Source organism: Anomalospiza imberbis, chromosome 17, assembly GCF_031753505.1.
Source record: "Anomalospiza imberbis isolate Cuckoo-Finch-1a 21T00152 chromosome 17, ASM3175350v1, whole genome shotgun sequence".
Taxonomy (NCBI): domain Eukaryota; kingdom Metazoa; phylum Chordata; class Aves; order Passeriformes; family Viduidae; genus Anomalospiza; species Anomalospiza imberbis.
In genome coordinates this window covers 3,231,169-3,258,898 of record NC_089697.1, presented here as the reverse complement: position 1 = coordinate 3,258,898, position 27,730 = coordinate 3,231,169, and the positions used below count along the sequence as shown (strand labels likewise).

Below are 27,730 nucleotides of genomic sequence, written 5' to 3'. Positions count from 1 at the left end.
GGGTTTGAGTGACCAATCAATACAGGATAACAATTTGTTACTAACCAATAAATTGGCAAGAAACTCCTGACCAATTGGAATCACACACAAGCTCCATAAAACTGTATAAAAATGAGTTATGTGAATAAAGAATGGCTTTTTTCCACCATGAAGAAAACAGAGTCTGTGTAATTTATTCCCATACCTTGTAAATACAAACCCACCAGAGTGCTTGCTTTTGGCACAGTGTCCCAGTTCCCATTGCCAGCTTGCCCATGTTACAAATACCTGGTTTTGCACCCGTTGCAGTGCTATTGTGCAGCAGCAATTCCCACCATTAATCACATTACAGGAGAGAAACTTGTGCCCTGGGTATATTTTATAACTTATCTACCCCTTACTTCCTCTTGCTCCCAAATCCTTCTCAAATCAACCTGAGAGGGGACAGATGGAGAAAAAAAATATTCTTTTCACAAAATACACTGGCTATGGAAAGGGATTCCAACTGAAAAAAAACACCCAGCAAAACACTCTGCTTTCCTCTGCAACTCTTAAAAGAGTCTTGCAAATGCCAGTGAAAATGATGGGGCGTCTGATGTTTTGACAGAAACAAGAACATCATTAAGGTAAGAGCTGTCAGCAGGTATTTTATTTTCTCCCTGAAGAATATGGCTACTCTTTAAGGCATTACTTTTTTTTACTAATCTTTTTTCTTTCATTTCCATTCTGTAATTCAATCCTGAAAGATGGCATATTTTATTTGCCTGTGAACTGGATAGATTAGAGAGCAGCAGTGATGGCTTGTAAATATAAGCATGTGTGGTTCCAAGTCAGCAGCCAGCAGACAGGCACTACTTGTTCTGCCACTGGGATAAGACAGGAAAACTCTTCCATGTCCAGGGGCAGTCCTTATTCATACAGAAAAAAATGCTGAGGTAAAAGTAACGTAACAGCAAGAGAGTACCCAATTCTTCATTATTTCTTACATGTTAAATAACGGCACATATTTAAATCTAAAATAAAAAGAAAAGGTGGTTTTCTGTGTGTATTTACAACCTCATCAGACTCCAAGTATGAATTAATATTAAGTTCCCAGTAAAACCACTGGGAACTCAGAACCACCCACAAACCAGCTCTCCACGTTACCAAGGGGGAGGAGGTTCAAGAACAGCAGGAACAGACTTCAGGAGGCAACTGGTGACAAGAAACAAATAAAGGAATGGGATCAGGGAGCCAAGTCAGATAAAATGCAGAGGGAGCAATGCAGAACACACCTGGTCCAAGGCTTTGGGAGAGCCCAGGGGTGCTGCTCAGAGGAACAGTGCCTGGAGGTGCACCATGAATATCAATGAGGGCTGAACCCTGCTACTGGCAGCCGCCAGCTGGGAGAACTGGAGTCCAAATCTGGCAGCTACAGGAACTGCAGTTCTTGACAAACAGAATACTTTAAGGTTCACCCAGAGGAAATTCCTGGAAGGTACTCAGAAACCCAACGACACTTATTTAATCCACCACACAATGAGAACTCAAATCCTTCCCCAAAGGAGAGTGACATGGCAGTCTGGGATAGAAGATTAGAGAGGTCAGGCAGATCTGTGAGCACAGCCTCCTCAGAAGACAATTATCCATAAAAGAAAGGGTTGAATCAGAGAGGGGAATCACAGCATATTTTATCAGGATTAATAAAATAGATATTTATGATCTCTGCTAATTTGTTTGATGGTTCTTACTCAGAAATCCTTGTTTAGTCATTAAAAAGACAAGCCACATGTAAGTATTGTTAGCAAAGGCATTTTCTATAGAAGAACAGCAGACGTATGGGAGAATGAGTCAGATATTTATGTTCCCTTTTAAAAATAAAATTAGCAAGCTTTTAGAGGAACACACTGTTTCCAGATACATAAAAGCATTCCTGATTATATCTGCAGTTTCCAGCCCATGCAGAAGTTTAACTTGTTCTGGTCTATACACAGCTTTTTTTCCATTCACGTGGCAAATCTTAGTGAGGAACACTCCATCAGAGAAAAAAATCATTATGGAATCATGGAATATCCTAAGCTGGGAGGGACCCCCAGGATCACCCAGTCCAGCCCCATCCCTGCACAGACACCCAACAGCCCCACCCTGGGCAGCCCTGGCAGCGCTGTCCCAACGCTCCTGGAGCTCTGGCAGCCTCGGGGCCGTGCCCATCCCCTGGGCAAAAAAAAAAGACTTTTGGGTAGCAAGTAAAGTTCCTTTACTTTCCTGTGAATACACAGGGAAGGGAGTGGACAGGTCCAAAAATGAGCATTGCACATAGAAAATCTGTTTGGCCAAACAAGCTCATTCATCATAGGTTTGCATTCTTCCTCAAGTGTTAAGAAAATTGGGAGACACTGCATCTTCAAATCTCCTCATCATCACCTCCAAATTTGCTAGGCATATATTTTCTCAAAGCATTGTACACATGGATGTGGCAAAGGCTCTTCATGAAAAAAAAACCCAAAAACATCTGGTTCAATGCAATCAAATCAATGAAAAAAAATTCTAAAATTATACATTTTTAACTATTAAAAAGCTTTTCAGCTTTTGTAAGGACATTCATAGCCCAACATTTCTTCTTTGAAACAGATGGCAGTGGTGTTTACTGTGGGTTCTTTTGCACCACAAATCCTCAAAGAAAAAGCTGGTTTCAAGAAGTTTCTTTTTAACCACTGAATAATAAAGTGTCTTGCACTAAAATAAACTTTGTTGCCATGTTCCAAATGATCATATGAAACCTGAACTGGCTTTGACATTTCCAAAACCAGCACTCCCTGGGGTTTAAAGAACATGAAATGCGTTTGTTTACTAATTACATTTGAAATCACTTTTTTTTTTCCAACTGATAAGTAAAACACTAATTGGTTATAACTGATGTGACCTCCAGATATCCCAGGCACTGTGCTAATCATCTGCCTGTCCTTTACTTGGAAAAATAGAATTCAAACCTCCTTTTCAGCCCAGCACTTTTAGCCTGTGGCTTGATGATACGGGGATGGGATGGGATGGGATGGGATGGGATGGGATGGGATGGGATGGGATGGGATGGGATGGGATGGGATGGGATGGGATGGGATGGGATGGGATGGGAAGAGTGGGAAGTTCTGGTTTGGTGAATGGGCAAAAGAATGCAAGGAAGGGAGGATTTAAGTGCATAGACAGCCCTGCAAAAAAACAGGAATGGCCACCACTCCTGCAGATGGTAGAAGTTGACCACTGACAAGTAAATTTGAGAAATCCAACCAAGTCCTCTGGCATTCAATAAGGTCTCATCCCAGAATAACCCTCAGTACAAATGAACCACAGAAAATGAAACAAAAAAGTGAGTTTTCCTGTTATCACAGGGGTAGGGGGTGCCTGAGCCACATATTCAAACAAATCATCCATGTGAGTACTCGCTGCACCGGGTCACCTGCTGGGATCACAGAGCAATGTGCAGGTATTTGACCAGCACATTTGGGTACATCCCACAAAATTTTGTTTTCTTCCTGAATATTGTTTTCAGGTAAGATTTACCACTCCATATCCTTCATGGTTTTATTCCTCTAATTACATTTGTATTTTTCAGTTTCCCTGAAAATAGGATCCAGAAAGGTTTGGCTGAATGCTTTTCTTTTTTTCTCTCTCCAAAGGATACCTCCAAACAGAAACGTACCAACACCTGCAATGGAAAACAGGCTGCGGACCCTACCAAGGTATCAGACAACTCTTTTAACATCAATTGTTTGAGGTATAATTTTAGGTAAGTGATCCTAACACTCTGTCACATTTTATGCCATTGGCCTCAGGGCCTCAATCACAGTCATTTAGTTAAATATCACATTAAGTCCCCGGGGTTCAGTTCTTCACAAAAGTTAACAAATACAAGCTTAGAGTACATGTTTGTTCTCCTACATGATAGAGAGCATGGCAGGATCTCCCTGTGCTCCTGGGTAGCTGCAGCCACTGCCCTAAATACACTCTGATTTGAAGTTTACCCTGGCATAGAGCTACAGCCACTCTAGAAATAATCAGAAATAATCACATGAAGTGATCTCAAGTACTATTTTGAGCATTGGTTTAGTAGCCTCAGAGAGCAAGTCCTCAGTCACTTTTACAGACAAAGAAAAGCAGGAGTGTGGAGTCCTCCAAGGAAGGTCTGCTCTGCTCAGCTCTGGGGACTCAGCTCTGGCAGATGGATGTCTCATTTTGCCAACTAACAAGCAAATTTCTGTTTGTTTGGAGGATTGCAATCATTACCATAATTGCTGTCTTTTAGTTTGTCTCCCATCTCCATCTATTTACAAAAGTTCAGCAAATACCCAGTTTGATTCTCTGCCCTGCACACAAAAGGACTTTTTCAGGAGCCCTAAAGACCCTCCCTGGAGATGTTCAGAGAACCTGGATGTGGCATCCAGAGCTCTGGGGTGGGTGATATGGTGGGGATCAGGCACAGGCTGGGCTCGATGACCCTGGGGGGCTTTTCCAACCAGAATTATTATCTCTGACAATGGCAAGCCTTGTTTAAACAACCATGAGGTAATACCTGGGAGAAAACAGAAGGAAGAGCTCAGTGTTCTGTTCCTTTATCAGCACAAAGCTCCAGCAGCCAATCCCTACACACAGAGTCCAGCTGTGGCAAGTATAGCTGGCTTTTTTCTCCTAAAATGAGCTTCTAGGATAAGCAAAACCTGGTGGTGTCTGCAGGGGTCAACGGGACAAGAAGAACAAAATCAAAGTTGTGCCACACTGATGCTTTTGTGCTTTGTTCTGGTACAGAGCTGGGCTTTGTTTTGGTTTGTGTTACTTAAACACATTTTGTCACAAAGCACTTCACAGTTTGAAATAAAAGTTGACCCATTTCTCCCCAAGGATATAAACACAGTATCTCACACATCCAACAACAAGCTGAACTTCTTTTTGCTCTTGGTTTGTGACACAACTGCCTGGAACATTGGTTTGGTTAATAGACACAAATGGTAAGAGAAAGCACATGGTAGAGACTCTAACCTAAAGAAGAAACAAATTTATACATATTTTACATACAGTGTTAACATTCAATTTTGAAATAAACTGCCTTTCCTCTTCTCCTTTCCGCAAAAACACATATAAAGCCACAGGTATCAATAGTGCAGCTGCCATACAAGGACTCACACAGCTGGAATTGCAAATAAACCTCCACTACTGTAGAACAACCCTATCAATGCAAGTGTCTTACCGGCCAATTATTAGTCATTTCCTCTATTCCCTTCTACCAGAATTACCTACTGTATTTTCTCCTGTTCAGATAGAAAACAGGATAAATATATACTGCAGGAACCAGAGGACCATTTGTCTGATCTTACTGACAGAAGTTTGATTGATGCAAGGAAAATTATCACCTCACCAGCAGCAAAACATTTTGATGTGGGCAGAGGTGTCTGTGAGTGGATAACGTTATAGCTGTCACTCCAATTGCTGCCCTGGAGAGCAGCTAATGAGAAAGGCAAGGAACAGGTGCCTATAAAAATCTCAGAGCTGACACAAATACCTACAACAGTTTTACCCAAGACAGAATCCTCTCTTTTTTACAGCTTTTCAAGCAGGCAGTAGAGTACATACCACCGAGTGCAGTAAACACAGGAGGCTGCTAATTTACTGTACACAGCCACTCGAAATAGCTTTCATTAGAACACCTCCCCAGCTGCACAGGATGAACTTCAGGAGGCTGTTTCTTCATGCTCTGACGTGGTATTCAGGTCATGCTTTGTGTTAGAAAGTTTATTTTCCTGTAGTTCCTGGCAGCATCGTTGTGGAAGGCATGCTCAGTTAAGTAGCAAGTCCATTGCTGATATACGTTTATATCACTTATTTTTTCCTGCTCACACCTCAGATAAATCTGATCCATCCCTGCCACTCATTCCTGCTTTTGAAGCAGAAATATAACTCTGCTAAACTTCTACAACATCCCCCACCCCAAAAATCCCAGGACTAAAATGCAGGTTCCTAAAGTAAGTTGAGCTACCACAAAGATGCCTCTGAGGCTCCTTAGACTTTAGAGAATTAAGCAAATCTCATGAGCACACAGTGTAAAAATATTCTGGGGTGTTTTGCATGTGCTTAGAGGTCACAGGCACTCTGTGGTTTACATATGTCTACTCATATGCCAGCTGGGATGGCGAGCACTAAGTTGTATTTTCCAAGTAAATACATCTGTTCAGCTCTTCCCCCTCCCAGTTTCACTCCATCTGATTATCTTCTAGCTGGAACAACCAGGGAGGCTCTGTTCCAAGCACTGTGAGCCACAGAAAAAGCCCTCACGTTTAAGGTCAGGTTGCAGGCTCACTTACCCCAAATGATCAAGGCAAACTTGACAGAAAAAAAATCAACTCACAGCTAAGGCTGGCAACCTATTGAGATGTAAAGCAACAAAAATAAAACTTAAATTGTAAAAACAGAGCCTTTGATAAGCATCAGTAAATTCTGAATGTAAAAAAACCCAACCAAAAAAAAAAAAACAAATGAAAGTCCAAGATATTAACCTGAAGCGATCACTCTGGCTTGGAGCCCTCCCTCTCTCTGCCCACACCACATAAAAAAACCCAGGGATGAAGCAAACTTCAGGATTTGGTTCAAAAATCCCCCACACCTCCCATAAAAAGTCAGCAATAGTAGTACAACCAGCTCTAGTAATCTAATGTCTCAGATCTAGCAGGCAGACTCACCAGAAGTGCCTGATAACCAGTTAAGGTGAATCTTTCTTTACCACTCAATACTTCTCTTTTTATTTCAGATTTTTATGATACAGAGAGTTTCACAATACCCTGCAGACCACAACACTCCTTTCATCTCTCCCTCTCCTGGGCTGTATCTCTGTTTATTTCCAGTTAAAAACTCAGCCTTTAAACATACTTCTTGATCTAGGCTGTTCCCTAGGAGAGACTCCACAGTATTACACCAAAAATCAGTTCTTTCTTTTTTCACAAAATGCATTTTGAGGCAGTAATAAATGCTAGAAATTCCAATATGCTGCACAGTGTGCTGTTCACCCTGAGAGCTGCAATGATGGGTGATAGGTGCTGGTATTTCACAAAAAGCATTCCAGAGCCTGTGAGAAATTGGGGAGGATTGAAACTACCATTCATTATTCCTAAAAAAAAAAAAAAAAAAAAAAAAAATAAAAGGAAAAGGAGGGGAGAGACAGCACCAAACAAAATCTGAGACTCATTTACTTCAAAAGAATATGTATAATGGCCAAACCACCAGCTCAGCTCACTGCTGGGGACAGTCTGGTTGCCAGATCTCAAAATGCTTTCTGTGCTTTATTCCTGTCAGAGTTAAAAGACATAAATATGGAAACAGAAGGAATTCTGAAAAAAAGCGCTTGCTGTGGAGCTGAGAATGAAGGTGACAGAGCTGGAGCTCAGAGCTCTCAGAACAATGAGGTCACACACAATATCCCTTCATCCATCCTTCTGCTCACATTCTTGCTGGACAATTGTGTTGATACGACAGCACAGGATTCCCAAGGCACTCACGTACAGATCCAAAGCCTTGGGACAGCAGATGGAGCAGGGGTCCCCATATTCCCTCAAAATACCCCAAATTTAACATGCCAGGGAAGACATTTTGGTGCTGTGGAACAAGTTCAGCCCTCATGGTATGCAGGGTTAGAAATGTGGTGCAAGAGCATGTCGCTGCAGGCCCCCAGCTGGGCAATAATTAGCATTGACTCCATGATTGCAGAAGGCTGATCAATCACTTTATTATATCATCTTATATTACACTATACTTCTTAAGAAACCCAGTAACCCTTCCAGCCAGCCCGATACAGCTTTGACCTAATTGGTCAATCAATCCAACCATCCAGTGTCCAATTAAGAAATCACCCTTTGGTAAACAAATCTCCATGGCACATTCCACATGTGCACAACAGCAGGTGCAGCAAGTGGAGATAAGAATTGTTTCTCATTATTTCCTCTGATCTTCTCACAGCCTTCCCCAGGACAATGCCTGGGAGAGTCTGTGCCTGCTCTCTGTGGAGAGAGCTGCTGCCACAAGAGCACACACAAAAATCTTGCATGTCCCAGCTGTGAAAGCTTTTCTGTGGCACAGAAATCCCTTCTGTGGTGGACTCAATAGATTTCTTACTGGGACTGACACCAAAAGGCCGTTTGATTAAAAATAATGTTACATTTAACCACACCTGAACTGAAAACTAGTGACTTCCAGCAAGTCTCCATTAGTTCCTCATGAGGTCTCCAGGATACTGTCTCAATAATTAATGTATTTGTTGTTACTGTTTGATACAGGAGTTCACCATGTAGGCAATGATCTCCTGTCACATGAAACACTGCTTGTGGAACAAGTGCTTTTCCTTAACCATGCAGGTCATGTTTATAGTGCCTGTCCCTGTCTCTGCTGAAGAGATTTTTGTTAGGACTGGGGAAAGAAATATAAATAAAATCCATGTGCTTAAAGGTTTCCCCATTCCACAGCAAGAAAGTGAGCAAACCTGGTAAGGAAACATGTTCATTGTGGAAACAAAAGAAAATATTTCACAAAAATACCTGAGAGTCCAGATTGATATATTTTCCCTAGAACTGACAGCAGTTCTTCAACAGAACAAGGGACCTTGTAAAGATACTTAAGACACATAAATTAACCAAACAGAGCCAAGATTGTGATCAATACAGCTTCACATTCAATACTTCAAGATTGATTATATTTAGAAGAAAGGCTTAAGATCTGTTAGCTGCAAAAGCTGGAAATATCCCACTCAAATAAGGTATAGATGCTACACAGGGAAGATAATTAAGTATTTAAAGAGCTTATCTAAGACTGGTGAGATTTTCTATAATTTAAAACCTTTCAATCACAATCTTTTTTGAAGACTCTTCTGCTTTGTTTATACAGTAGTGCTCATGATGCAAGAATGACTTGTGAATTCTGTGGCCTGCATTTTACAAAATGTCGAATGAGATTAAACATTTTTTTTCTTCCTGTCATGGCAGCTGTAATTGAAGTGAGATATATGAAAAATAATAAAACTTCCTTATGAGTGTAGAGCTGCTACACCTGAGGCTGAGCCACACAAAAAATTCTCATCCTCTCTGTTGAAAGTAAATCCTGGAAGAGAGAATAGTTTAGTCCCTATTGAAACTATCACAGCTCTAATGAAGGCTATTAAAATTCCCTTTTTGCTCTGGAAACACCAATAATCCCACTCTAAAGACTATAACAGTACTGTGATTCCATAAAGATGAGATATAAAAAACATTATGGCGAATTTGAGGATAATTCAATACCAGAATGATTTTCCTTAGTCTCCTTGACTAAATGCAGGCTCAACTACTGCTGAATCAAATTCCACTGGACAGGCTTTGAGAGGATCATGTATGTGGGGAAAAAGTTCTATCTTGGAGACAAAAAATGTATTTTTCCTAATTATTCAATTTTAAATCCTGTAAGAGAAATTAATGAAACAGTCTTAAGGAATCCTGGTGGTTATATATATATACACATATATAATTTTATATAAAATGCTTGTTTATGACAAGACTTCAATTGTCAAGAGCAGTTCAGTTTGTGACTACAGCAATGAGCATAAAACCTTCCATGAGCAGAGTGATTGCTGCGTGCTCTGAATGGCCTCACCAAAGGGCAAAAAAAATCAATGTACCAAAATTCTGAGTCATCCTTGAAGCACCATATTCTTGACACAAGTGAAAAACAAATTTTCTGCAAGTAGGATATAAGTAAGGTTAAGTAAAAGGGAGGTGGGAGTAAACAATGAAAGAGCAAGCACAGAAGTGTTTACATTTAGAGTTTCAACCTCAGAATCATGGGAAGTATTGATAAATCACTATTTGATGGGAAATCTGGGTCAGAATTCTCAGTCATACCACATTGCTGATCAAAAGGCAGCAGGATATGGTCAGCAGTGCTCATAAGGGTCAGTCAAAAAGTCATGAGCAGCAGCAGCAGCAGCAAAAGGAGGTTTTGTGTAAAATGAAGGAAAGAAAAGAGAAAATTGTAGAAGCAAGTAATCCAAACCGCTTCCATTTTAATTTGTGTCTGTACCCTGCTGAGGGAACAAACAGTTTGTAAGTTGTAGTCTGTCATGTAAGTCAGTGGTAGCTTCAGGGTAATAAATAGGACAGTAAAGCATATGCAAAGTCTGATTTATGGGATCCAAACAGAGAGAGCCCAAGTCTTGCAGCTATTTGCATCTTCCTCACATGCAAACAAGCACTGATGGAAAGTTTCCTGCTGAGAAAGAGAGAGAGAGAGAGGCAAGAGATGCACTGGAGAGAAATCTGTTAAGAAAAAACAGGCGAAAAAGGACTGGAATAATTTCTTTAGACAGGGGTTTTGTGTATCTTGGCACCAGAGCAGAGCATAACCACAGAATCACAACATGGTTTGGGTTGGAAGGGACCTTAAAATTCACCTCATTTCAACCCCCTGCCATGGCAGGGACACCTTCTACTATTCCAGGCTGCCCAAGCCCTGTCCCACCTGGCCTTGGACACTGCCAGGGATCCAGGGGCAGCCACAGCTTCTCTGGGCACCCTGTGCCAGGGCCTCCGCACACTCTGAGTAAAGAATTTCATCTAATCTAAATATCTTCTCTTTTAGTTTGAAACCATTCCTGGTCACCTTGAAGGTGTAATAGCACAGCTGTTCAATAGGCAGTGTGGATTTTGGGAGTTAGGGAACATCATATTATGGGTTTTCTTCTCAAATTCCTAGCCCAATTAATAACATAGTTGCAGGGCTTGCTGTAACCATCACCCTGTTGCTCAGCAGGTTTCTGGTCTTAGATCTAAAGCACCTTTAAAAGCCACAGCTGGACAGGGGTGATGGGGAGGGTGTGACCTGAAGCAGTCTCAGTACCAGAGAAGGTATTCACCATGGCAGAAAATCAGCACATCAGAGCAAAGCTGGAAAGCAGTGCAACAGGTTTGAGGGGGTGGTTCTAGGAGAAGAGTATTTCATCAGCTTGCAGCTAGAATGGATCCTGGGAAATTATTTGCTTTGAAAAATGAAGCATTCTTCAGTTGGGTAGAGATGGAAAAGGAGGGCTGCAACATCTCCACTCCAAACTGCAGTTCTGGCTGTTTCCTTGTCTCACGATCTCAGTGTTGAGCAGTGAATTAACTTCCAAGTGATCATTCTTTCCTTAACACTGCAACAGGCTCTTCCATCTCCTCATTCAGACAGGACAAATGCAGACATCACCAACATCAGCTGCTCCCTGGAGTTCAGTTACACTGGCTCACAAAGCAAATCAGCTCAGCTCCAGCATTCAGAGCTAAATTCTATGCAAACATTAAAAATCCCATTCACCTGAATTCCTGACACAAACTCCTGCAATGGTCTCTATTCAGCACCACTCACACACTTCAAAAGCCTTCTGCCAGCTCCCAGATTGGAAGCTGAGAAGATTCTGGAGCTGCCTTAATGCCAGTATCCTTAGCCCCATCAGTCAAGTGTTTACAGAGCTCCCATCATTTTCTTCCTCATGAACTTTCAACCTTTTTTACTTCAGGATTAGAGGCTCAGCTTATAAATGCCAACCTCTAAACCAGCAGAGGAGTTTAGCCTTGGAGATTGTGTAGTGGTGTGTTGGAAGGAGGGAGAACAGTGTGTGTGGCACCCAGACCTGGAATCTCTGATGGCTGAACACCCACAAGAAGAGATTGTTTAAAGAAGGGTTAAACCTCACCACAATCCAAAAGTTCAGTAAGTCAGGGCAATGTGAAGAAACAACAAATAATTCTGTTTTATATCTTGCCTTGCAGTTTGTTTAAAAACAATAAAAATAAGCTGGGCATATGTTTCACACATCCTAAGAAACCCAACCGTGCACTGTGCAGACTCACAGGATGCTGCCAGCAAAAAATGAAAGCTCAAATCAAAGCCAAGAGAGCTGGGGAATTCATCAGCACCTGGCTCAGGGCAAAGGTTGTCCTTTCCACAGGTCATGTTCAAATTCTTATTTCAGTGTCCTACAGCAAATGCAGGATTTTGCAGGAAGCCTGTTAGCTGGAGGAAATACTGCATGTCTGAAAGAGGTGAGTATCTGAGCTTCTTTAGCATCTGGTGCTGCAAAATTTTTAAAAGTTCCAGTAACCACATTGGCTTTAGGCATTTGCACCTACAGAAACAGTTTCCTCTTTTCTTTGGAAATTCATTAGTTTGTCCCATACACATGGGAATTACAGGCCTCACTCTATTGCAAATACACCCTTTTTTTTGCAGGTTTATTATTAAAGATCCTCATACTTACAATCATCTGTTCTTACTAAGAAATCTGGTGCATCTTAGCTTGCATTTCACATCAAGTAAAACTTTTTTTTTTTTGTGGTTTTTTCTTCTGCTGCAAACTAAATCTATTTTGGTGTGAGAGGGGTATCCCTGCCCTGCTGAGATAACAGCTCATGCTCAAAAATTGCATCCCATAAGTGCCCAACAAGTGCCCAAATCTGCCTGAACCATACCAGAATCTTCACCAACATCCACAAATGGTGACAAATGACACTTCAAGGGAGTTTTCTTGAATGGAAAGCAGTTAACAGCATGGTAACCACAGGGTGGATAAATTAGGAACAGTTTAGATCCTATTTTTCAGGAGAAGCCCATTAATAACTTCCCTACAATTAAGCAGGCAGAGGAAGGATTAACAGAAGAGAGTTAACAATGAATATGACTCATCTTCCATGCTAGGTCTTTAAGTTCAGTCATAAGCAAAAAAAAAAAAGTGTAATTTTGAATTTTAATGTCATGTGAGCATCATTAATAATCAATTTGCATGAAAATCTGTCCTTTAAAAAGGAAAAAAGAATGAAAAGCTGCCAGATTTGTTTGATAATGGCACATATCTGGTGATCATTCACTGCAAGGACACTTCCAGGCAGCAAAGGCACAGGGCTGTGTTCTTGGAATTTTATGTTCTTTTCTGAGCATCAACACTCGTGAGTTAATTTCTGTGCAGTTGCCTTAAACCTCTTTAATAATTCTAACTAGAAACTAAAAGGTTTGCATGTATAGCATGCATTTAGTCAAGACACTCAGTGGTGTGATAGGAGAGCCATTATCATTTCCCAGGTTGTTAGAAACAAGGTCAAGTTTAAACCCTGAGTGCTCCCTGCTCATCTTACATAAGAGCAAAAAGGCTGCTGAAAAGAGAAACAAAAAAGTTGGGAAAAATATAGATTGAATTGAGAATGTACCATTAGTTTATGAACTTGTCTTGTACCCCTTGTGGCTTTGTATTCCTCCTGAATATGTTTGTTTACATCCTGTTGATTAATATAAACGAGAAACCAGGAAAACGTATTCTGGACCATTACTGCAAGTCTGTGTGGCACTGGATGCAATGCTGACAAGTGGATCCTTTCTATAAACTGCACATTTATCACTTCTCAAGGAAATGGCTTCATTTCCCAGCTCTGTTTTGGAAGTTAAGCATAAGGAGAGGGAAATATTTCCTTTTTGAGAGGACTCATGTTTCATACTACTGAAAATCTACAATACAACAGCTTTGTCTTCCATCTCCTTCATTGGAGATATTGCAGTGAATATGAATTTGGATGGAAAGAAGAGAAATTGGAGTTACAGCTCTTGGTGTTTGTAATCTCTCTGCCTCTTCTTTTCTAACCACACACCCACCCCATGATTAAACCTGAGCTAAAGCAACTGCTACTGAACTGCACTGAATTAAAGAGAGCAGTGACAAGTTCAGGTAATTACCAGCCGGCGCCAGCGAAGGGATTGTTACATTCCCTACACAACTATGACTGCAAAGAAATAAAGGAAGAAGTGGCTTTTCCAGCCACTCTATTGATGACAGAGCCACTCTCCCTCATTCAGATATTTCACAGGCAGCACAGCCCTCACAAAGAGCCTGGATGCGCCTCCCACTCTGGGTGTAGTGCTCGGAGGAGCTGCATCTTTAGGTGTTTCAGCAGATCTGTGCTCCACTCGTCACAGCACGGCACTGAGCACTGAACACTGACTGTACTTGTGTAAGCTGGGAGAAAACAGGCAAAGAGAGAGCAGGCAGCCCGAGGGAACCCTCATTATCAGTGTCCTGACACTGCTGGGAGCTCCAGCAAGGGACTGGCTCCTGCTCACAAGCTATAACTTGGAGGGCCTTGATTAAATGCAGAATTCAGGAAGATGAATACAGACGTGCCCAGGAACTTCTGTGATCTGGATGAGCCTGATAAATTCAGATAGGAATCTTCACACCTGCCAGCTGCTTATTAATGCACATGGCAAAAGTGCTTTTTATAACAGTAAAATTTAACCAGATGCGCCACAGCTAAGCTTGTCTCCCAAAGAGTTCAAAGGACATGGGACATGGTCTTCTAGCCACCCTGATGGCAAAAGAGGGCAGTTCCAATACAGAACCTACTTTTCATATCATCACCCCATCTCCTGGGTGAAGTATGGGAAATTGGACATCACCAACAGAGGTTATATTACCCCATGATGGCAAGGATGTTTTTTGTCTCTGTTTTAATGAGCACATTTGGCATGAATATCTCAGGGTATAGAACTATCTGTGTATCAGGCATGAAAATATATTAAAAAAAGAAAAAAAAAGAAAATGAAACCAATGCAGAAAATATTTAAAGGGTCCTTTTCATATTCATCACATCTCTCCAGAATAGCTCTATAGGAAGTGAAAAACTTTGGAGTTGGTAAGTCTCCTCTGTGATTACATGGAACTATCTCCTCATCCCAGGAACACATGCCACAGTATGTTACACACATATGAATCACACACTTCCATACCCACACTGAACTTCGTGTTTGCAAGGAAATCCTTGGAGAGCCTGATGTAACATTCCCAGAACCAGCCCAAGATCAGGCTCAGCTGAAGAACAAAGATGTTGTCATTTCTTATGACTTTTAAGCTCCAGAAAATTCTTTCTCCTAGTGGGACTTCCTGCTGTTGGATATTGAACTGAAACTATTCTGGAGTCAGTTCCAGTAATAAATACTGGGACAGCAAAATACCTGTAGAACTTTTCCTTGATGAGTCTGTCTTAGAACTGTAAATCTGGAATTTTCACAGCATATTTCATACTGGAGAAGCTTCCATATAAGGACTTATTTTAATAGGAAATTATTTATCATGTTTTTCACACCTGAGTATCTCAACTCCAACAATCTGACAGTTTTTTTTTATTTCAGTTCATTTTTTTGTGCTTTTGTCTATGTTGTTTTCCTTTGTTGTGTGGTTTGGGGATAGTTTTATTTTGTAAATTCTGGTGTCTGCCTTTAGGAAGAGACTCAATCATTCGAGCAGATTTTAGCATGTACCTGGTGAGTTAATAAACAGATGGTGGAATTACGGTGATGAGCATCACACCAGAAAAGACCCAGAGAGAGAATGGTAAACAACTCTGACAAGGAGCCCACCTCTCCCTCTGGTGTCACTCACAGCATCAGCTCCTCATGTGACTGATAAAAGCCTGATAAAAGCAAAAGTGAGCTGTCCCAAATATCACAGTGATGACAGAAAGCCTCTCAGGTAAGAGGCAGGTTATTTTTCCAACCAAACACTTTGAAAATCAACTAAGACAAAATTGAAGAGAGCTAGAATATCCCTTTGGAGGTCTGTGGAGAGGCTGGGCTGAGGCTCAACAGGTACCTCCTAACCCTGTGGTAGCAGAACAGACCCTACAAAAATGCCAGGAGCCTTAAAATTATGTTAAGGTAGCAACAGGTAGCAGGAAACTAATTTTGAGAGGCTTCTGGAGAGTGAAAACCTCAGAAAAACTGGTTTATAAAAATAGGATATAGATGCTGTAATATTCCCTCTTTATCAGCTCTGCACAGATTCCTATCATATATTGAATGATTAATTTGACCATCCAGAGTACCTGAAAGGGATCAAGGAATAAAAAAAAACAACTGCAAACAGTCTTCCATACACCCCCACAGAGTTTAAAATGTTATCCACAGCCTTACCTAATGTGACAAGTGTCCTGGAAGGACACCAGCATTAATACAGACCTTAAATGATAAAATTCTAGCCAATATCCACAGTATTTTAAACAATATTTATACAACAAGGCCTACATTTTGTTCAGAATACGAGTAACTGCCATGCAGCTTTTACTTAAAAGAAAATTACAGGCAGGAAATGTTCCATTCAGGTGTGAGCAGTGTAGCGAGACACAGAATCTCTGGGGTTTTTTAAACTGCCCTGTACAAAATTGTATTAAATTACTGTATGTGCACCAGTGAGAGAGAAGAAATAGAGAAAAGCTATTTCCCCTGGAGCACCAAAGGATGGCAAGGGGGCAGATGGAAATGATAGGTTTTTCTGGCCTGGCTATTATGATTGGAGAGTGCAAAGAGAAGAATAAATGTATTGTCATTTATTCAAGCCAGAAGGCAGAGAAGCATTAGCACCTACAGCAAATAGCTGCCTAGAGAACAGCATTTTCACAGGATTACAAACGTATCTCCTGCCACTAAACACACCAGAATAATTTGGAACTAATACTGTTATATTCTTTTGTATAAAATTGCCAGTAATTTCTTTTCAATAATACATTGCTCTTAGTGAAGGTGCCCACAGACAATCAAGGTGGTGTGTTTAATTTCATTGATCATTCCATTTGCTGAAACAGGTATTTACCGTCCAATTTGGCGTTTAAGAGTATGCACATTTCAAAATAAAACCTCTGTTTTGATATCTACCAAACTTTTTCATTCAATATTGAGAAATGTAAACTACTTTCTGTTCTAACTATTCCAATAAAACTTCTTATGAATAGGGAAGCAAACAGATCTTTCAATTAAAAAGCTTACATAGACACACTTTTAGTCTTTGTTGAAGAAACACTGTTATTTTATGTTCCTCTGATCAAGAGAAAGCATGTGAGAAGCAGAGATTTAGCTTGGATTTAGCAGGTTTGGGAGCAGGACTATGAACTGAGCAAAACCTCAATTACAGGCTAATTGAATGTATGCTCAAGTACATTATTACAATTCAATAATCATCTCTTCAGAATTAAACAATTCCAATTTGCTTTCATTTCCGCCTGTGCACATGCATTACAAATTTGCTATTATTCACACTAAAATTACTCGGGCTGGTTGGAAGCCCAGTGTGTCACAGGGTAGCACCAAACTGATCTCAAATGAGCCACTTAACCTCACCTGCTTCCTAATGAGGGATGAGGAGCAGGATGGGACCTTCCCACAACAATCTGATCCTGGTAAAGTTCCTTCCAGGTGGGTGCATTGCTGAGCAAACCAGCAATGAAGCCATCAGCACCTTTCCTGCTGGACATCCAGCTATTCTTGGGTTTTATTTAGTCTTCTATTTTTTTCCCTGCTCATATCAACAAACATGAAGTTCTCAAGCTGCACCAAGGGAAATACAGGTTGGATACTAGGAAAAAGTTTTTCACAGAAAGAGTGATAAAGTTCTGGAATGGCTGCCCGGGGAGGTGGTGGGGTCACCATCCCTGGGTGTGTTTAACAAAGCCTGGATGTGGCACTGGGTGCCAGGGTTCAGTTGAGGTGTTGGGGCTGAGTTGGACTTGATGATTTTGGAGGTCTCTTCCAACCCAGTGATTCTGTGAATTCAGTGGATTCCAGGCACCTAAAAGAGCCTGGAATGCTCTGATAGCTGCTTGTTCTGGAAGGCTGCCTCTGTTTAGCTGTGGTACAATCCTAGGTGTGCCACTCCTAGCAGCTCAATTCCCTTTTAATTGTGAATTCCCTTTTAATTGTGAATTAATTCCCCCAGACTTGAACAAGAAATAGGATCACTGGGTGGGAATTAAAAGCACTTGGCATTCAGCATAAACATTCTCCTTGTGATCTCTGTGGTCCAAGCATCTGCACCACACAACACTGCAAGGCATAACAAAGGCATCTGATCACCAAAGGACAGATCAGCTGGCAGAAAGCAGCACAATGGGCAACTTGATCTCCTTTCTACAGCTGTTTATATTCCCTGCATTTAGATGAGTAAATTACACCCTGTGAGCAGACCCAAACTTCCAATTGCTCTCACCCCAAACACAGAATACCTCGGGAACAACTCAGCCATCTTCTGAACTCACCACCTAAGAATCAGTGAGCACTCCAGTGGTGCAGCTCAAGGTGGGTTTAAAAAATAAAGAAAAACCCAGCATAGGGGATAGCACTTCACCACCTTGTGAAGGTGAGATTAAGACACACCTTGCATGTGTCAGGCTCTTGAATCATGGTAATTAACATGGCTAAAATCCAAACACCCTTCAAGAACTACTGATGCCTCTACTCTGGACTTCAGGGCGTCAGCAGAATCAATCCCAGCATTTACTGCCAGCAGCCCTGAACAGTCTCTGCTGGCATACAGAGCTCCACCACAAGATTATTTCTGCCTGATAAAATACTGGAAAGGAAAGCAGCTTGTGAAGCTGACTGACAGCCAAACTGTTCAGCTGACTACAGTAAAAATCTCCACAGCCACCATATTTTACTACAAAACTTTTCAAAGAGGGCTGTGTCCAAACTTTAAATTCAAATACCCAAGATACCGACTTAAACTCACGTCACTTTCACCCTATTTCCTTATTTCAATACGAACAAAAGAAGGTCTGTGGATATTCTCAGTTCAGTCAGAGAGAAAAAGAGAAAGATTTCTGCCAGGCTAAGCCTGGGGAAAAGTCTGGGAGGAATGTAAACAATCTATTACCTTGCTTTCCGTTCATGTTGTTTATAGATATGTTCTACCACGCTGACCTAAGTCCACTGTACCAATCAGGTGAAATGTTTTTACCTTAAGACCAATGGAATTAATGGTCACGATGTTCTCTATAAAAGAGAGAAGTGCTTTTGAATGAACGCTCATTTTGCCTTCTGAAATTGTGCGAGTCATTTTGCCTGTCCCTGGCTCAAGAGCATCAAAGGTCCAACAGAATGTCAGTTTTTATAGACAGTTCTCCCCCAGCAGGAAACACTCCTTGTGCATGAAATGATTTGCTCCTACCTTTGACGATGAGCTCGGCGTAGTTGGAGACGCCGGAGCCGCCGTCGGAGCGGATGACGCAGCGGTACTTGCTGATGCTGCGCTGCGACGTGTCGGCCACGCTGACCGTGGCCGAGAAACGCCTGTGGTTGACCACCCGAGTGACCATCAGGGCTGTGTCCCTCCCGTTCCACTGCTGCAGAGGCAGAGAGAAATAATGCCATAATGGAGACAGGTAGGTAGGGCGTTGGTGCATCCATGGGTAAGTCGCTCTTTGGGGTGCTTAACATAGGTCAGAGCTCTGAGTTCATGTTGCTGGGAGAGGCTTTGGACCATGTTTTGGAGAGGTTTTGAAAAGCATGGCTTTTCAAGGGAAGAATTCAGCCATTCCCTCAGGAAATCCACTAGGCTGTGTGAGCTGGGCACTAAAAAATTCTTATACATAAGTGAGGGTGGGGAGGCCCTGGCACAGGGTGCCCAGAGCAGCTGTGGCTGCCCCTGGATCCCTGGCAGTGTCCAAGGCCAGGCTGGATGGGGCTTGGAGCAGCCTGGGACAGTGGAAGGTGTCCCTGCCCATGGCAGGGGGTGGCACTGGGTGAGCTTTAAATTTCCTTTCAACCCAAACTTGTGATTCTATGATATAATTAAGTTTGCATTTCTAATTAATATTTGAGCTATATCTGGGCTTTTGGTGTGTTCTAAGGATACAAAGAGGGTAAAGTGTCTGGAAGGAAACCCATATGAAGGGCAGGACACTGAGGACACTTGGCTTAGTCAGAGTAGGAACTCTGTGACAGGGACAGGACCCAGGGAATGGCTGGAGCTGTGTCAGGGCAGGCTCAGGCTGGAGAGCAGGGAAAGGCTCTTCCCCAGAGGGTGCTGGCACTGCCCAGGCTCCCCAGGGGATGGGCACGGCCCCGAGGCTGCCAGAGCTCCAGGAGCGTTGGGACAGCGCTGCCAGGGGTGCCCAGGGTGGGGCTGTTGGGTGTCTGTGCAGGGATGGGGCTGGGCTGGGTGATCCTGGGGGTCCCTCCCAGCTCAGGACATTCCATGATTTTAAGATTAGTTCCTGCAAAGGCTGCAGAGGGGCAGGTCTGCCTGCCACTGTGCAGCTCCATCCAGGGTAATTAGAGGCCCAGCTTGGATGTGAAAACACAACAGCTGAAGGCTTTGTGTTCGCCTGGGAAAACACTACAAATGAACAGATTCTGTAAATTTGGCCTTTCCAGATGCAAAACTATGACTCTGGACCAATTTAAATAAACTGGTCGGATGAGCAGACATCCTTGTATATCCAGCATTCCCCAATAAACCTCTCTACCAATGCCAGACCACATTTTTCCAACTGGAAAAGGGACAGACGAAGAATTAGCCAGAAATTGTTCTCCACAGTATAAACACCTCAACTTGCTCATTTGTCCAGTTTATTAGGAATTTCAAAGGAAAGCACTTTGCTGTTTTGGCAGTTTCTACTAAACAGTTTCTAGGGGTGCTTCCAAGGCTACTTTCATTAAATGTTGAAGTTTTAGAGAATGAAAGCAGGTTTTCATTAAGAATAGCAATTCTTTCCTCCCCAAACTCTGCTTCTCACAGGGAAAGGTTCATATTGCTGCAGGTCAGAATTGCTTTCACATACATCTAATTATAACTGGGAAAATATCTTAATGAAAGAACCAAAAAAAGATAAAATAAGTCAAAAATATATCTCAGTCTGTGCTAGACATCCACCATAGGTAAATAAATCTAAGTTAAAAATGCAATTTTTAGAAGAACAGCTGTGATGAGAGCATAGTTACTGAATATAAAATCATTTTTATATAATGCCAACTACATGTCTCACCAACTTAAGCCTTTTTCCCAGTACTATTTTTAAATTTTATGATTAGATAAGCCAATTCCTTGATTTAAGCTAGATTTGAAAATGTTATTTTTAAATTTTATTAAAATGCCTGAAGTCAATTATAAAATTTGATAAAGTCTGGTAATTATTTGACTAAAAAGGCCCTTCCTGTCTGTCCCAGATGTTACAACTGTGAGGTGATCAAACCTCAGTCACATCATTCCAAGCTGAGAATAAAACTTTTGGACTGGCTTTAGTGTTCTTCAAATGATGTTGGCCTTGCATACGTGCAACAAGAATCCTCTTGACTTGTTTAGGAGTTAAACATTTAGGAACTCAACAATGTTAAAAGCTTCTGGAATGGTAATGCTGGGAGTCCACATATCTGAGAAATTCAAGGGGCAGGACAAATTATTGTGTCCTTCACTGGGACATACACAGCCCCTGTGCTGATGTTGGGGTTGATGTCTGTTCCATGTCCAATTCTAACACTGACAGTGAATTCCCAAGGGTTTTGCTGCACCCACTAGAAGAGCAGGTCCCAGACAAGTTTGATCAGTAGGTTGCAAATAAGACATCCAGGGAGGGAATGTTTTGGTCTTTCAGGGAGTGACTAAAAGGAACAAGACCAAATCTGCTGTCAACACAGCCAAGGGAAACTGAGAGCAAGAAGACCTGGGTGCAAACTGGGTTTGTCTATTTTAACCACCCAGGTAAGTAATTTCAGACCTTGGAGAGTTCCTTCTTAACAATTATCGCTGACTCCAGGCTGAGAAGGTTTTTAGAGGGTGAAAGGAAAGCAGATGGCATAATAAAGCAGAAGAGAACTGTTCCACTTCCCCTCTCTTCTGCTTTATGGCTGAGTGTTTACAGGTACATGGGCATTTGTTTGAAACCAGAACTTTGCTGTCACTGGCAATTTTTTTTCCTTTTTCTGTCTCCTAACTCCATGCTTTATCACCTCAAACTCTCACCTATAAGTGATTTATGGCAGTTCTTCAAAGGATCTCGATGAAAAGATTTTGCCTCACCACCTAATCTTTCTCTACCTATTTATTTCACTTGCAAAAGCAAAGAAAGCCCCAAATTAAACACAAAAAACCCCAGCAGGGCATTGCTTTACCTGGAGCCAGAGCTTGTCGTGCTGTGACCACTTGCCCCCGGCGATGCACTGGAAGGTGGCGTTCTGCCCCACGTTCACCTCCACGTTCTGCAGCCGCAGGAAATGCGGGGCTTTTCCTGACAAAAGAGGCAGAGGGATGCAAGGGTAGAGCCAGGCAGGAACCACCCGTGCTGCACCCACCCAAATGCTCAGCAAAGCTTGGAGCTCTCCCTGCCAAAGGGGCTTTGCAAAATGAAGCTGTAAACACCTTGGGAGTTTAACTTCTCCTTGCAGGGAGAAGTGGGGATGGAGCTGGGAGAGTGGCCTGAGGGATCTTAGAGAGCTTTGGCACCTCTGAAAATACAGACTTGGATCAAATCACAAGTTCATGGTCATCGGCACAATTTCTTATTGCCTGCTATAAAGAGTAATTGAGTCATCTCTTTTCTTCAGAAAACTATGTTTCTAAAAAGGTCAAAAAAAGTCAAATGCTTTTGTGCTTGTCAAGCATGACTGACCCAAACCCCATTTTCACAAGTCTTTTATTCTTTTTCTTTTCTTGACTATCAAATACGTCCTAGACCTTTAGAATAATGCATCATCAATATCAAATCAGATATTAAATGAGATATTCATTTAACTGACAGTATTGCATCACTGGTTTAGTTCGAGATCACTGATATCAATGTTTTGCTGACACTAAATTCAGCATTAGTTCAAAATTAAACCAGTGATATTAAAAATGCAGACATCAGATTTTTTCACAAAGAAACTAGATGAGAGGATTATCTTTTTGATTAAATATCTGACTGAGTTAGGTCTCTATTTAACTAAAAGTATAAAGAAGACTACAGCAGAGTAAGCAACACCTTTAAATGAACTATTTTCTTGCAGGGCTTCAGAAAAATGCTTGTGCATAATTTGAAACATTTTAGTATGATATTCTGTAAAAACATACACCTAAAAAGGTCAGTGTTTTTCAACAATATCTGCTCATTTTCTAGTATGATTAGACACTGAAACACATAATTTCAGAGGACAATATAACCTCTCTTCTGTTGGAGGAAACAGCTTTAAAGGGAAGAGGGCATCTGTGGCTGTGCATGGCTGAAACTTGATGTACAAGTGTTTGACACATGAACAGAGAACACATGTTCATACACCATGTCAAAGGTTTTTATCTGCTCCTGTGCCCCATGCAACACACAGCTCACTGACAGCTCCTCAAGGACAGGGACTCTGTGCCATCCTGCTTTCTGGGCAGCAGGGTTACATCAAAGTTTACTGGAAAACTCCCTCTGGGTGACTTCAGAACATTCTACACGTTATTTCAGGATAATTCTAATATTTGTGCCTGCAGACTGAAGTGTACAGCTGTGAGTCAGCTACAAATACAAAGGTGTAGAGTCCCACCAATGCCAGCACCCTGGTCCTTGGGTCTGCCCAGCTTCTGGAGCATGGGTTGTGCTGTGATGCCAAGGGCTCATGCACACAGAGTCAATGAGCTTCTAGCATAAGGAAAATGGATATTCCAGTGTATTGTTTCACAGGACAAGGAAAACAAGAGGCAGCACCAGCAATACATTTATTTTTCTGTATTACTGTGTCATTAGAGGCATTTCACTGCTTTTTGCTGACTTTGGTTTGACTGCCTTTGTCATCTGTGAAGGTAAAACAGAAATGAAGAAATAAGACCAATGATTTCAGTAACATCCAGGGTCACCAGGAGCTTCATGGTCCCCGTGTTTTGATTTACAACAAATGTAAAAGGAATCTGAGGGGCAAAGGCTGTACAAGGAAAGGGAACACGTGGGTGACGTTTCCCCTGGTGACTGACACTGCTGAACAACAAAAGCAGCACTGGGAACCAGACAGGAGCAGCATTTACAGAGACTGCAGAGGACTTGCAGCTTGTAATGAGCTCTGTATGCTGGGGGTTGCAAACAGATTCAAAAAAAACCCCAAACAACCAACTCTGTTTCAAACATTTTGTTGCTTGAGTCACCAAGAATGCATTTAATTTTGGCAAGGACTTGTATATACTTGAAGAAACGGATTCAAAATCAGTTTACTTAATTAAGCAGGGATACAACACAGCATCCTGCCTAACTGCTTTAAATGCCATCATTTTCTTGTTGAGGCTCTGCCCCATGGTTTGTTTAGTGGCCTCTTTTGCAGTGAAGGGACCAGCAATCACCCAACACGCTGTGGAAGGCACAGACCATTTGGGGATTTGTCTGGATGCTGCCAGTTATCAGCAACATCTGGTTAATACAGACTGTAAGTATTCCTTAATGAAGTAAATGCACCCAAAGGCCTGAGCAATGAGCACATGGTAAATACAAATATAATTTACTTAAGCAGCAATTAACCATACTGCAGTTATCAGAAATGTCCTGTTAAACTTGAGCAGAACCATGTCTGTCACATTGAATGGCAGATGTTCTTTGACATTCTGATCACAGCAAAAACACTTGATTTCACTCCATCTATAAGACCCATCATTTTTTTTCTGTGCAGCTGTCACTGACTTACTGAAACCATGAGCCAGAAAGAGGGGCTGTTAAAAAAGATCTTTACATGTAACTGTACATTACATCCATAAAATATCCAAAGTCCTCAAGCCCCACTGAAGGTGGGTAAAGAAACCAAACAAATTCAGACTCAAAGACTGAGGCACAATGCTTCTTTAAACATAAAAAAGTAAATAAATCTCAGCTTATTGTTGTGTCTGCAATAGAAGAAATGCAGCACTAACATCTTTGAACAGTGTAATGAACCTGCATTAGTTTCTACTCCTGTATAAGTGCAGTGTCTGAACAAGATTAATTTTCAATCTCTTCACAGCTCTCTGAGCAGGTCTAACATGTTGAAACCACCCAGCCTTTGGGACAGGCCTCTTACCAAGTAAACACTGAAACAATTTGTTTGGTTGTTCTTTTCAGAAGTTAACCACACTGGTTATTAAAAGAAGCTTTTTAGATTGTTTTCTACAGCAATAAGATTAAGAAATAATAAAACCATCAATTTATTAGAAAGTAAAGAGAGAATTCCAGTAGCCATTAACCAAGAGCAGCTTTGCCTTTTGTACAACTTGAAAAGTAGGTAATAAAGCAAGGCTGACTGTCCTTAGAGGTCTTGGAGGAAGACAAGACATTTTAGTGCTGACCCAACTGGGTAAATCTCTCCTTTAGACTACAAACTGTGGCCTACACCATGCTGGTACAGTCAGAAAAATAAAGAGTGCTCACTGCAGGGATGGGCGAGGACTCTGACTTCATCCACAGCTATGTACCCAGGGTGTCCTTTCAAAGAGACAGACTCAAATATCACCTGAAATACAGAAGAAAAAAAATGTTTGAGAAAGAACATTTACATCAGTAATTTCAGCAGTGACCACATTCTGCTGTTATTCCAAGTCTGAGTCATTCAAGGCATTTTGTTAACAATGAAGGGATACCAGGGCAATTCAGTGTGTGAATGCAACATCAAATCTGTTGGGGAAGCAAAACAAAGGATTAGAGCAACATTCAATAGGATTAAAGACAGCTCTGTGCATCTCTGATTTGGAAAAGCAAAAAGTGCCCTGGGTACATGCACACACCTATATTCACTTAAACACCAGTCCAAGAACATTAAGTGGATAATAATTTGCTATCTTGTTCTCAGTATGCCTTGGAAAATTGGAGAAAGCACTACAGAATTCTCTTCCTGGATCAGTGACCATGCATGGATTCTTCTGGAGAAAACCCTGATTCACTCTGCAGGCCCTTGCAGAACTAGGAAGTAAATTCCAAGCAAAAGATGACACTGGATTCTGGACTGAAATTAGATTTTCCTGGATATACTGGTGTTGTTTCTGCCTCTCCCTGGATTCCACTAACATGATCTGAGGAGGAATGTTCTTCAAAACCATATGTACAATTTCTCTTAATGGTACATTAACAAACTTTTTCTTTTTTTCATTTGTCTACCTGGATTATGAAAACATTTCAGTAATGTGGGCCTGAAAAGACAGATATTCCATCACAGATGAATAAAAATCTCATTCTTCTCTATGGGTTTGTGATTTTTACCTGGAAAACTGCCCTGAAGTATCTTGTTATAAAATATATGGACTCTCACAAAATCAGCAGCGCAGAGAAAAATAACAAAACCAAACAACAAAAACTAAAAATCTGATAAAGACATCATTGAAAATAAGTTAATTTTTGGAAAGTGGGACAGTGGAGGGGAAGGTGCAGATCTCACTCTGGGGACCAGCAACAGGACAAGGGGAAATGGAAAAAGCTGAGTCAGGACAAGTTCAGGTTGGGCACTGGGAAAAGGTTCTTCAGTGGGAGGGAGATCTGTGAAATGAACACAGCACCAGCCTGGCAGAGTTCATGCAGCATCTGGAGGACACTCTCAGACACATGGTTGAGTTTTCAGCATGGTTGAGTTTTCAGAGGAGCAGGGAGTTGGATTTAATGATCCTTATGGTTCCCTTCCAACTTGAGTCATGCACTGACTCTACAAGGAATAGGAGGTTTTGAAATGTCAAACCATGATAATAATAATAACAATAATAATAACTACTAATATTTTAATTTTTATTTATTTTTATTTTTATTTATTTTTATTTAGCAGCCTGATGTTGAATAATCAGTGATGCTACCTCCCAAATTACTGATTCTCTTCCCAAAGGAACAAAGTGCTGTCCTTTACCACATTAAAAAAATTATGGGTGGAGAAGGAATGGGTGCTGTCTTCTGCAGGTGAAAGGGAAATTCCCAGTCTCACTCCATCTGACTAAAGGAACATTCACACTGTGCTGGATTGCTGATTTTTGCATGAGTAAACAATCAAGTTTCCAAGGACAGAGTTAATTAGTTACTGCCATTAGAGCAGTGTTCTGGTGCAGCTACTTGTAGTCATTCCATCTAAAATTCACTACTAGACCACAGAATTAACTATTTAAAACTGGTTTTTAAACAGTTCTTTTTGTTCTAAATAAAAGCTGGCATTCCCAGCCTGTCACTGTTCAGCCTCTTCTTTATGTCCTTCATCAAAAGATTTAAATACAGTAAAAGGTTCAACTGTCCAAATATTGCCCTGGATAAAAATAGAGCAAAAATATCCTTCCTAGCTACAGAATCGCTGTCATTCATTTTTCTTTGCATTTGGGCTTCCGGAACATGGTTTCTTCTCATGTTTTCATGACTTCCTAAGATCTCTGCCCCCAATTCAAAACACAGCCATATGTGACCTCTCCTGAAATACAACCATAAGGGAGAAAAGGCATAAAAACAGGCAAAGACAAGCCAAGAAAAGCTCAGGAGCTAATAATATGTAGAAACAAAGTTCTCCTCCAGAGGGACTGGCTAACAATTAGGCTGCCCAGGAAATACTAGGAAGAAGCAAGCCACTGGAAGATAAAATAATCCAAAAACCATTAGCAAGTGTTTTGTGTTATCAAGGTCCTTGATAGGCTTTTTAGGGGCTGTATAAAATAAGAGTATAAAATAGCAGTCTTTAGTATGGAAATTATAATTACTTTAGCAATTAAATATCATTCATGATAAAAATTACATTTACTGGGAAAGTCATGCAAGGCTCTACTGCAACTCCCTTCAGACCTGAATTCAAGTGCAACATTACAGCTACAAAATCATATTTTAGTTTTACTATTGTGAAAAGTTATAAGCCACAACAAAGTAATTTTCAATTATCTGCAAGTCAAGAACTTGGTAAGTTCTCCAAGGCACTGGCATCAGGTATGAGTGGGTGGCAAAAGTAAGCACCAACAGACAGAGAATTGGCTTTGGTTAATTACTAACATGTGCAGGGTCTTTTA

The 27,730-nt window shown here is 41.2% G+C and overlaps 1 protein-coding gene across 1 annotated transcript in view; it reads right to left on the bottom strand.

Annotated features, from left to right (window-relative positions):
- The window catches only part of PTPRT (protein tyrosine phosphatase receptor type T), a 444,327-nt gene that overhangs the window by 246,761 nt on the left and 169,836 nt on the right, over positions 1–27,730 (bottom strand). Inside the window, exons 4-6 of the mRNA XM_068207489.1 lie at positions 25,146–25,227; positions 21,916–22,031; positions 18,974–19,148 (exon numbers count right to left, since the gene is read on the bottom strand). Of these exons, the coding sequence (XP_068063590.1) occupies positions 18,974–19,148; positions 21,916–22,031; positions 25,146–25,227 (373 nt within the window). The remainder of the gene's footprint in view (positions 1–18,973; positions 19,149–21,915; positions 22,032–25,145; positions 25,228–27,730) is intronic.